Source organism: Anoplopoma fimbria, chromosome 4 (genome assembly GCF_027596085.1).
Source record: "Anoplopoma fimbria isolate UVic2021 breed Golden Eagle Sablefish chromosome 4, Afim_UVic_2022, whole genome shotgun sequence".
Taxonomy (NCBI): Eukaryota; Metazoa; Chordata; class Actinopteri; order Perciformes; family Anoplopomatidae; genus Anoplopoma; species Anoplopoma fimbria.
Window position 1 is genome coordinate 8,715,724 of NC_072452.1, and position 12,287 is coordinate 8,728,010.

The window sequence follows — 12,287 nt, forward strand, 5'->3', positions numbered from 1 at the left end:
GATCAGATGCCCGAACCACCTCAGCTGGCCCCTTTCGACGCGAAGGAGCAGCGGCTCTACTCCGAGCTCCCTCCGGATGTCTGAGCTCCTCACCCTATCTCTAAGGCTGAGCCCAGCCACCCTACGAAGGAAGCTCATTTCGGATGCTTGTATTCGCGATCTCATTCTTTCGGTCTCTACCCAAAGCTCATGACCATAGGTGAGGGTTGGAACGTATATGGACTGGTAAATCGAGAGCTTTGCCAAGGAGGAAATGTACAAATGTTTCATTTCAAAATTTCCCACATTGCAGACAAGGAAAGTATCCTGGTGATTTTTTTGTTGCTTCGCTGCACCTCTGAAGTCCTATGAAGTATGGCAGCATGTTTGCTACACTGCAGTTTCCAACTCTGTAAAACTGCTGTGTAGAGTTTGTAAAATTGACAGAAATACTTTGTCAATCTACTCAACCAGTTTTTAAAGCACTATTTGTTATCCCCTCTTAAAAGAAAGGAAATTGCAATGATGTATCAATTTAATTCTTGTTTTATTTTTGCAAAAGAGAAAGTTAATCAAATTGGTATTTGCAAATTCAACCAAATAGTTAAAATTACTCTGTAATCAGATTAAAACGAATAAGTCAGGAAGTCGTAGCCATTTCCAAGCTAGAGAAAGAGTCAAATTTTAGCATGATATCTCCCCTCTGTATATATCTTGTACTTCTCTCATAGTTGTATGACATCACTGTTAGAAAAAGATAATGAGAAATATAGCAGGGTTGTTGTCTTACAACATGGCCTCTGAGCTCCTATTAATGGTATGAACAATGTTAAGCTCTAATGATCAGCCAAATACTGCATATGGCTCTCATTATTACAGATAAACAACAGCACACGTTTTTGTGTCCTTCTGAGAGAGTTCCTTCAAGGAGAGAGTGGACGGTAACTGCTTTAAAGCTGTTTTTTATCGTGTCTTCTTGTCACAGTCTGCTCCCAGTTTCTTCCTAAACTCTCAAGCACCCTTTCTATGCCGCCGTCCTTATTTCCCTCCCCTCTCTTCCCTCCTGCTCTTTCTGTCTCTCTGTTGGGGATGTTTGTGCAGCTTGTCAGCGTGCAATCACTCGAGTGGGATGTATGTCGCTGAGTGGTCTTCTGTACTACCCTCCCGCTCTGTTAATCCCCTTTTCAGATGCACAGAGCAGAACCTAAAAAATGTGCCTGGCTTTTATGTTCTCTCGGGAGTTGCTAGCTATGATTTGAATGTTTGTCCTGTCCTGTCTGTTTTTCTATTTCTGCCAGACATATTCCAAACATTTATTTACTTTTTTCTACCGCCTGTCACACAGCCCATGAGAAATACAAATATCCAAATGCTAGCCTTATATTTGTATACATTTACTGTAAGCAGAGAGAGTCTGGGCATGAATTAGCTCCTCCAATTACCTTTATGAAATCCGTTGTGGGAGTGTAGTGTCTATCAACAGTACACTTAAAAACATGCATATTTATTATTCATATTGACATCTTTGAATGGTGTCACTTTTTCAGAGTGAACACACTACATACTCAAAGTGAATATGTAGTTTGGTACAGACCAATTGCTAAGCCCCGTCTCCCACTGCAAGTCCATCAAGCAGTCTAACCAATGGAGCCCACACTTAACTTAATTAACTGCACTCTTTGCAGACAGAAAAGTCTATTATATGCATTTTAAAGATATATCCAGGATGTCAAACTGATTCAGCAGCAAATCAGGATAAAAAGATAAAGATAGAAGCTATAGACCAAAATCACAGTGTTAATGTGAACCACCACATTAATGTTTCAGTGATTCAAGGATACTTTGTTTTCAATATGCGACACAGAGTTGCACAATAAAATGGAGTTGTAGCCGTTTTGCTACTCAAGAAAAAAAATTCCAGGTGCCAACATCTTCACAATTAAAATTTAACATAGGACACATTGGCCATCAACTTGTCAACTTTGACTATGTTTGAGCACCAAGCATCATTGATGTAAACAACTATGAGTCTACCTCCTCTCGTCCCACGGCTGTGTCTTTCATATGCCAAACTCGCTCCAGTAATAAACACGAATAGGCAACAAATTAAAACAAAAATGACGCAAAGTTCATGGGAGCTACCCTCTGCTGCATCTACATGTGTAATGTTTCTGTGAAGCCAGGTAGGACTTATTTCGCTGTCAATGGTTAAAAAGCAAAGGCAACATGTGTAAACATTCATTATACCTCTAGAAGCTTGCATAGCATAGAAGTGTTAGTGCTAGTTAAAATTAGTTATCATACTCTGCTAATGTCAGCACCACAGATTTTTACGTAGAAACTAACAAAACATTGTAAGGGAGATCTTGTAAATACAAGTTGTAAGCAGAAAGCTTACCAAGAGTTGGCTCCTAGATGTTTTTTAGGAGTGTTTTCAATTTGCCTTAGATGGAGATGTGGCCATGTGACATTTCAGTCGCAGTTAGCCAGATTTTGACACATTTTTATGAAATTGCATGAATCACCACCTCATGTGGGCATTCCAATTAAAACTGAAACTGTGCAAGAGTAACACATAACCATTAATTGGCAAAGAAGCATCATATGTCGCCTGCTTTGTTCGCATTTTGATTCAATAATAGATTTTTTTTTTAAAGAAGTTGAAACACAGCCATAGACTGAACTATAACATTTGACAATTCTGAGTCGGAGTGCTGCATTAACATTGGCACACATGGTATGGCATCGGCTCTAATCCTTTCATGGTTAGCACTGTCTCAGATCGCAGCCATCACCTTTTGAATCTTAAGCCCAGGTGGAAGGGACAACTATCTCACTGTTTCCCTGCATAGTTGTCAGTAATCACTCTGTTGTTCTGTCTCCTCCTGCTGCTGATGTTGTGCTCTTAAAGAGATGAGACACATCTGCTTCCCCCACAAGCTAGCTGATTAGCATTTGCATCCTCACAATTCACCCATAGGGCATCCTACCAGCGTGAGCATTAACATTGGCATCATTAATAGCATGATCCCCACTCAGAGCTGTCTCCGCCAGACAGCACCCCTCTCCAGCTAAGCTGCGGAGTGTGGCTGGAGTGGCCATCACTGCTGTTAAAAAACAATTTTCATCAGCCAGCCTCATTTGCACCCAGCTTATTTGTCATTGTATAATTGGATTTGCTTTCACTGACTTGGTTTCATACTGATTTAACATGCTTCAGTGATGTTGTCTACTCTGCCACACTGACAATCTGTTATAGGACAGAGATGAGGGCTATACGAGCAACTGTTCTGCCAATACATTAGATCTGTCTTTATTTCTCTGGAGGATTTGATCGGGGCGAATTTAGCAAAGACTCAGGTCAACTCATCTCCATTTTTGGCCCATCTCCAGTAGAGGTCACTCCATGACACAGTATGGAAACAGTCTCAGTTTATGAGGGATTCAATTCTCTGGTATTGTGTTCAGTTGATCAATACAGGTACTCTGAGGTTTGTAAAGGGCAACAAAACCCCACAAATAAAAAACAACAAACAAACGAAGTAGTTAGATGAGCGAATCCATCAGGACCTTTTTTGGAACAGTTGCCATGATCTTCTCATAAGGAAGCCTGTTGCAGCATTGTGCTCTCACTCACTCTCACTTCCTGCCACTTACAGATGGTTGACAAATTAAAGGAAAACCTTGATTAAATAAGCAAACCAACATAATGAATGCAGATGCATTCATACAGAACAAGAAGGGTCACTGAATAATTTGATGCGGTAAAAATATATTGTATAATGTGTGTGTATCGTATGATCTGATCACATTCACTAGATTTACACAATAACCCCTATGGGAGATATTAGAGCGACGTGCTCTCCACCAATGTCATAAAAAAACACCAAATATATTTTGGAGCATGGTGTTTTCCCGTTCAGTATAGTTTCAGACAATTGTAGGGTATGTTAGGTTTTCCTTTAATCTACAAAGTATCTGTTTATTCAAATTTAATTTAAAAAGTCCTGAAAGTCAGGAAGTCCTCGCTTGTTGTGGCCTCTCTCTCCCTCTGTCCTCTGAAATAATTATTTCTCTCTGCTCTCTCTTAAGAGCCCTGTGTGAATCTCCCTCTCCCCTCGCTCCCTTGCTCCTTTCCCAGTGGTGGGGTCAGAGGGCCTGTCCTCTCCGCTGGAGCCAGTTGGAGTGACGAATGGCAACACAGCACTGCCAGCGGCCCGCAGCACAAACAGTCAACAGAGTCAGAGTGGAGGAAGAGAGCGGAGGGGTGTGATAAGAAAGAGAAATGAAGAGCAGGAGTAAACCAGGAAGAGGAATGGAGCGACTTAACGCAAAGGATGACCAATAAAGGTCAAAACATGTACAGGGTGATCTTTTACGTATTTTTGCATCACTGCATGAACTATTTAGACTTTGTTATTTGTAGGCCACGAATGATCAAATAACTAACAAATTGAAGAACTTTCCCCTCAATGAGAGGGAGTGCTTGTTGCAGTAGTGGCCTGATGCGTGCTTGCTGATCTCCCCCTTCTCTATCAGTTAAAAATGAATATGCAGCGTCTGTTTAGCTCAACAGGGGGACCAGACACGGACAAACAGAGCGACAGTATTTTTCAACATGCAAAGTGCGTTCATGTCTGTCAGCATGTAACTGTGTTGACGCTAGTGTCACCAACACGCTCACTCTCAATTATGCTTATCTTGGTGTCGTGTGAGGTATTAAAAATGCATTAGACTGTCGTGCAATTATGATAGCTCTGCCAGTTGTGAATAATACATATTTAATGGAGAGTAATACAGATTATTGCAAACTGTTTATTTGCATTTTAATTCCGTGAGATCCCGACTGAATAGAGAAGGGTGACACGGAAATCATTAAAAAATCCACTTTCACACGGCCAGGTGTGCCCATAAGCAAACAGCATGGGACCAAAGAGGATATTCATTATGGATGTGACAGCAGTCTGGCTTTGGAGATTCATGTGGGTTATGTGATATTTACCAAGCATCCCCTGAGTCTCCTTTTTCAGTAGCCATTGCTTGGTACTTACATAATACTCCGTCTCTCTCTTTGCCCCTTTCTTTCTCTCTCCCTGTCTCAGTAAATCATTCCCCCAGGGCCAGTCATTAGCATCATCTGAAGTCGCTACATCTAAAATCGCTTCTCCGATGTGCCAATCTAAAAAGACAGTATCGCTTTGAGAGTCTCACAAGCTCCAATGCAGCGAAATGATAGCCAAAGCCAACAAATTGTGTGTTTTACAGAGTGTGGCTGACATTGCAGGGACTTTGGGTTTGGGTGCTGGAGCAGGTGATAGGAGCCCTGCGCCACACACATAAACACACACGCACACACATGCAGTACACACACCCTGTCGCCACCTCAGCCATCACTTTGAATGATGTCAGTCAAATTAATTGCTGCTTCCTTCCCGTGGCATGCTTGAGGAGGTTTCACAGAGGCAAGGACAGTCCAGGGCCCAGAGAAAGTGGGCTTTAAAGGACAACTCTGTGTGTGTTTGTGTGAGACAGAGAAAGAGTTATCATCACAGTATTTGCACTTTATCAGATTTCTAATTATCATAAACTCAATTTGATTAAATAAATCTGTCCTCAAAATATTTTGTGACCTGCTGTTTAATGAGAGTGCTTCATGATTCTGTAATCACTTTAAAGTGTTTATGTGACAAACCGTAGCGACGATTTTACACTGAAATTAATCTGATTCAGAGTTTGATGATTATTGAAGACAGGGCATCAAAACAACAAAAGCTTGATTCCAAATCAACTTAGATTGTGATTTAATTTATCATTTAAGAAAATGACTGGCAGATCGCAGGAGGGAATTTTTAATAATGTTTGTCTGTGTTGCTGCTTTGCTCTCTATTCCACACTTCAACTTCCTCCATCTCCCTCTCCCTCTCACTCCCACTCAATATGGATAAATTAGGGCATCAAAGTTCAAACTGAAATGAACAATTACCTCTCCTTGTTTGAGCTGTGACCACAAAAATGTATGTTTAGTTGTGAGGTATTGATTGCTGCAAGAGTTCAGTCAATTGAGGGTGAAAAACAACTTTAGTGCAATAAATGAATTAAAAAAAGCCGAAAGGTGAGATAAAGAGGTGCCACAGTTCCAGGCTATTTACGACTCAAGATTGGGCTTTTCACTTTACTAATGATGGCAGTACATCACCAGACAAAACAGACACATGAACACCAGAGTTACGCCAGAGTTAAAATTTTGGATGTGAGATACAGCAGACACCCACTTTAAGTTTTACCCTTTAGACTGGTGTGAAATGTGCTTCGGGAGGTTTGATCTTTGGAGGTCAAAGCTGCACAGCCAAACAAACATACTCCACACAGTCTATTTCACAAAAATGGACTCATAGACTTGTATTAAGCTGTGCATGGAGATGTTTCCACATGGAGCAGACAACTCAAAACTGTTTCTTCTGATGGTTTATTCTGTGATAATGTGACAGCTGCATATTCTAAAAAAGATTAGTTTAGCCAAGTACAAACACCTGCATCTTTTTTTGTGTGGCATGAATGGTCACTGTAGCTAACAGATGAAGCAAGTTAGTACATAAAAAAAATAATTCAGTACACCGAGTTAGAGGTTACTGTATGATGGCATGCATCCTGTTCCATCACGCAATGCTTCATTTTATAGGATAATTTCTCAGTCTGATCATTGATTTGGCCGTAATATTGTACCCACTGAGTTAAAAGAACGGTTTGACATTTTGTAAACCTTGCTTCTTTGCTTATTCCAGAAGATTAATGCCACTCTCATATTTGCGAAGCTACTGCTCCAGGAGATGTTTAGATTAGTTTAGCATAAAGCCTTGAATGACGGTGAAACAGCTAGCCTGGCTCTGGCCAAAGGTAAAACATAAAAAGTGCACCAGTATCTCTAAAGCTAACTAATTTACAGTTGATTCAAAGTGTCAAATTAAGTTTTGGTTTTATGCAGGGTTATGTGTGGGATTGATCTCCAAATAGCCAGGCAACAAAAGTTAATGGGTGCAATATTTCTTTAGAGGGAAAATCTTCCACCTTTTATGTTGCTGTCCATTTAATGTTGATGGTTAATGTAGCCAATTGAGAGGCACTCATATTTTGGGATACCAATTTCGCTTGCTAGTTTGCAACACAAGTGAAGAGAATAATGTTAGTATAGAGGCAGCAGCAAAGCATATTAAGCCACCCAAAGGAAAGACCTAACTGAAAAGCTTAAACTCTTTCAGTGTATAGGCTATATTTAGAATATTTTAACCGCTTTCTCTTGCCATCAGTCAGGGGAACGGAACTGAAAGTGAAACGTATCTCTGCTCTCTTCAAAGCCTCGAGACTCCGTTCACAACAACAGTGTAGATGAGTTTTACTTTTAGTTCAGTTGCATTTCGGAAAGCATAGGGAAATATAGCGTGCACTCAATCGCATACATATGCATTTAGGTGGATCTTTCTTTTAGGTGGCTAAAATACGTTTTGCTGCTGTGCTCGTGTACAGCAATACATTACTACTTCTGTCTGCTTCTCCAAACTGGGGGCGTGCCGACCGTCATCTACTGTGAGTATTACATTGACAACTTTAGACTCATTTCAAACTAATTATGTGTTAGTCCTTATTCTTTCTATTTTTATTTTTTTTCAACGAGCATTAGTTTATGACACGACACACAGTTGTCTTGTGCAATCAAGGATTATAAATGACATTTTACGTATGCTGATTTACAATTACTCAATTCTGTTAGTGTCTTCAATAATCTGGCTCAACTGTTGGCAGATTCTTAACTGCTGCGATCGTCTGGCTGCTCCTGTTTCATGATAATATCAATATTCCCAGATGTCAGCAATTACAGGAGGGAGTACAATGTTATCACAGCTGATAACGGCAGCCAAACCTACTAAAATAAGACCCATATTGTTAAAAACAGAGATTATTTTTTATTTATTCATTCCAACAAGCTAATTAAAACTGATTTATCCAAACATAATTCAGTCAGTTACAATTCTTTATCAGCTCCTAAAATAAGCACAATAGTCAAAGACACCACAAGTTAAGCAAAACCTTTGCTCAGGTCTTTGCCTTTCTCCTTAAAAGAGGTCATCAGCTGTTGCATGAAAAATACAGGACACACAAAGTAATATGAGACACTCATCCATAAAACACTTTCAAGCAGTGAAACAAATAACGTATGAGGTTTCTGTTGCGTCAATTTGGTTTAAAGTTATAATGATTTGACATTTGGATGAGATATAAACTGTGAACCAGTAACAGTGATGACCTGCAGTTCGACAAGCTCCATCTTTCATGTCTGTGTACATTCACTTCCAAAAGAAATTCCGACCACGTTTTCATAAGTGTCGACTTCTCAGAATGTTCCTTTAAAATCACAACACATAATGGATTTAGCCGGATGTAAAATTAAATCTGCTTTCATTCTTGCTTTAATATGAAGTCACATGTGGATGCACTGTACCTACACGCTCATCAAATAAACATGGTTTGATTGGATGCTTTCACCGCTGGACTCCTTGCAGCGCACAAGATGTTAACCTAATGAGTAACCGTATTTCTGTGTGCTGTCATGTAGTTTGCCGTAGAGTGCACGCTGGGTGCTGCATTTACACTGAATTTGGATGAGCGTGTTTTGACAGTGTTTGTGTTTGTGTACGTGTGTGTGATGGTATTGAAGAGAGCGGTGTCTGACAGCGTTAGGAATGTGCTGTGTGCTGCCCAGTCATGGGATTATCTGTCCCAGGGGCGTGTCAGCACCGCTGCGCTCCCAGCTCCCTGGCACAGCAGTGGACAGTCTTAATCTCAATCCCTAAATCCCCTCTCCTCTTTCAGTAGCGTCTTCTGCTTGAAGGCAGTGCAGCGACAGGGGTGTGCACGGCAAGCTCACTCTGACAGTCTGCACACAGACGGGCCACTGGCCTAATGCAAACAGGGGTACATGTTGGGTCACCTTATCCTTCAGTCACACTAAGAGTCAGCACAGAGAGCAGCGTCCTGGTTTTGAAGTCGATCACACTGGCCTCTACAGGAATGCTAGGACTCAGCATCATTGAGGATGAGTCAGTGCTGTGAGAGAGTCATTAGTCATTTCTTGTTTAGACTGACCGTTTCTATGTTGTGGCCTCCTGGATACAGTTTGTGGCAGCCCAGCAGGATGGAGAAGGCCTTGCGGAAATCTGCATTGAAGGCATAGATGATGGGGTTGAGGGAGGAATTAGCCCAGCCGAACCACACGAACACGTCAAAGGTGGTGGGGCTGATGCAGGGGAAAGCCTGCTCTCCGCTCGACTGCTCGCAGAAGGGCACCATGCAGTTGAGGATGAAAAATGGGAGCCAGCAGCACACAAACACCCCCATGATCACGGACAGCGTCTTCAACACCTTGGTCTCCCTCTTGAACGTCATTTTGAAAGAGCTCTCAGACTCTGCGATGCTGGAGGCCCCACCCATGCTGTCGTGTCTGTTCTTGGCACTTTCAGCCGCTCGCTCCAGGGCGGAGATCCGCCTGATTTGTCTGTGGGCAATGCGGTATATCTGGGTGTAGGTGGCCACCATGATGGCCACAGGGATGTAAAAGCTTATGAGAGAGGTGGAGATGGCGTAGGTCCTGTTCAGGCTCGAGTCACAGTTCTCTGTGCTGCGATAAGATGTAGCATTGAAACCTGAAGAGCCAGAGGAGTCAGTGAGAGGCGTGTAAGATTTAGTTTGGGCCTTGTGCCAGTTGAGTTGCACCGGGATGAAGGAAATTAGCACAGACAGCGTCCAGGCCACACTGATCATCACGTAGGCCACTCTGGGTGTCATCTTCCTCTCATAGCGAAAGGGGCTGGAGATGGCCCAGTAGCGGTCCAAGCTTATCACACAAAGGTTCAAAATGGACGCCGTGGAGCACATAATGTCAAAAGCCACCCAGGTGTCACAGAAGGAACCGAACGGCCAGAACCCAGCGATCTCTGTCACCGCCTTCCACGGCATCACCAAGATGGCAACCAAGAGGTCCGACACTGCCAGCGAGATCACAAAAAAGTTGGTGACTTTGGAGCGCAGATGCCGAAACTTGGTGACGGCGGCGCAAACCAGTGTGTTTCCCAGCAAGGTGGTGAGGATGAGCAGCGACAGGAAACAGCCAGTTAGGACGCGGCTCGACGGAGCCTCATCCAAAAACCCAGTGTCGATGACAGTTGTAAGGTTCATGAGATCCATCCCTGAACATGTGCGGGTTGGGGAGAGTTCATTTAAGTCATGCTGAAAAGTCGTGCTACATTATATCCACAGGGTTAGAATCTAGGAGGCTCCTGTGCTTCCGTCTTGCAAACAATCTCCAGCATTGTATCTTCTGATGAATGCTGAGGGATGAGGTGTTTGATGCAAACCCTCTCTGGGCAGGACATTTTCCCCCTGACTTCGTAAATTAGACTCGACATCATTTGAGCTGCAGAGGTTGTGGTAACTCTATTCCTCAGTGTAATGACCTGAGCTCTTCTGTCTGCCCAGTTTGTTCCAAAACGCTGTGATGTTAGGGATCCTCTGTCTGCCTGCTCACGTCATCAGCGGTCCTGTGGATTAAATAAATAAATGATACAACATCGGATACATTTGCCTTAATTTAGATAACTGTTCTTGTCTTGAAAAATGCAACACTGGTTGTAAATACTTTCTTTTAGTGTCTTGTTAATGTTAGCTCTCATTACATGCCATATAGCTGATTATATTGTGCATTGCCATGCTAGTGCTCCAATTTCAAACGGAAAAAGATAGGATTTCCCCATGAGAGCAATGTTATTATTATGGCATGACAAATTAAAAGTCATACACCTTCCTACGTGCATGCATAAAAAAAACCCCCATCTATTTTGATCTTCATCATGATAGGCTACTCACCCATACTCACACAGACGCGACCAGCTGTCGACTGATGTTTATATTTCAAAATAAATGTCCCATCGCTCCCATAAGAACTTCGCAGCATAAAGTCAATCCAAAGGGCACCGAGTCTCCATGTCCGACAAAACAAACCAGAGAACAGCCCCAGTATATCCTCGACGTGTTCCACATCGTGGAATATCACTGAATAAATAACACAGGGATAACAGTACTCAAATGTCATTCAGCCATCAACGCGCTCGCTGCGTCCTCCTGCAGCCTCTGCTCGCGTCTGCGTCCAAACACTGCGCGCTCCCGCGGCTCCGACTCACACCGGCGCTCTGACGTGGTCCCATTCAAGAGAAAGTGAAGTCAGGATGAGAGCATTTCATTGTGGCCCTTCGGCGACCAAATCCAGTAAAAGTGCCTATAATGTACATAATGATAAAGCAGGCAACACGTGACTTGTCATGAGTGGCCTCTTGTGCGGAGTTTAGAGGTTTCAAATATAATATTACATTACATTACATTACAGTCATTTAGCAGACGCTTTTATCCAAAGCGACTTACAGGAAGTGTATTCAATAGGTATTCATAGGTATTCAAGAGAACTACTAGTCACCAGAAGTCATAAGTGCATCTCCTTTCTTAAACAAGCATCTTAAAGCATAAGCCAGAGCAAAAGTATAGTGCAGAGGCAGATAATAGTGCAGATTAAATAACCCACTTGTTATCAGCAGTGCTTTCCCTTAATTTGACCCAGTTAAATCTGCACCGTGCTGTGGTTTAATTGAAATAAGATGCAGGTTATAAAACTGAATCAGGACAAGGGCCAAACATGAGTGGGCAGTGGGTCGCTGAGGCCACCTAATGGAGAAAGAGAAAGCTGCGCCTGTAATCAGGCTGCAGGGACATAAACCCCTCTGTGAAGGATTTTACTTCTCTGCAGGATTATAATGACTGAAAATGAGATTTTATGAAAGACAGATTTATGCACACAGAGAAGATTAGATCAGAAACTCACATTCTTCATCGACCCGTGGCAGAGTTTTCATGTGCAAACCAATGTCACCTTCAGCTGCAATCATCATCATTCCCCCTTGCGCTCTGACCGATAAGTCGTGCACTGCTTGTACAAATCCTGGCAATGTCTGTCAGCATACCCATAGTTGTTTCATTCAGTTCAGGCCGGTATCGTGCATGCAGGGCATCATGGGATGCAGAAACAAGCGTGACATGCCAGCTGTCACTTTACAGTGATGTAAGTTGTTCTGACAGGAGGGAAAGAAACAGCTTTGACTCCTTCACAAGCATCCACACTATAAAGGGTTTAATAGATGGTTTAAAGCCATGGGACTCAATAAATAATAATAATAATAATAATAATAATAATAATAATAATAATAATAAAG

The 12,287-nt window shown here is 42.2% G+C and overlaps 1 protein-coding gene across 1 annotated transcript; it reads right to left on the reverse strand.

Annotated features, from left to right (window-relative positions):
• Positions 1-9,096: 9,096 nt before the first annotated feature.
• Positions 9,097-10,215, reverse strand: drd1a (dopamine receptor D1a). The gene has a single exon (XM_054597220.1). The coding sequence runs from the start codon at positions 10,213-10,215 to the stop codon at positions 9,097-9,099; it is 1,119 nt and encodes a 372-aa protein (XP_054453195.1).
• Between the last annotated feature and the right edge of the window lie 2,072 nt (positions 10,216-12,287).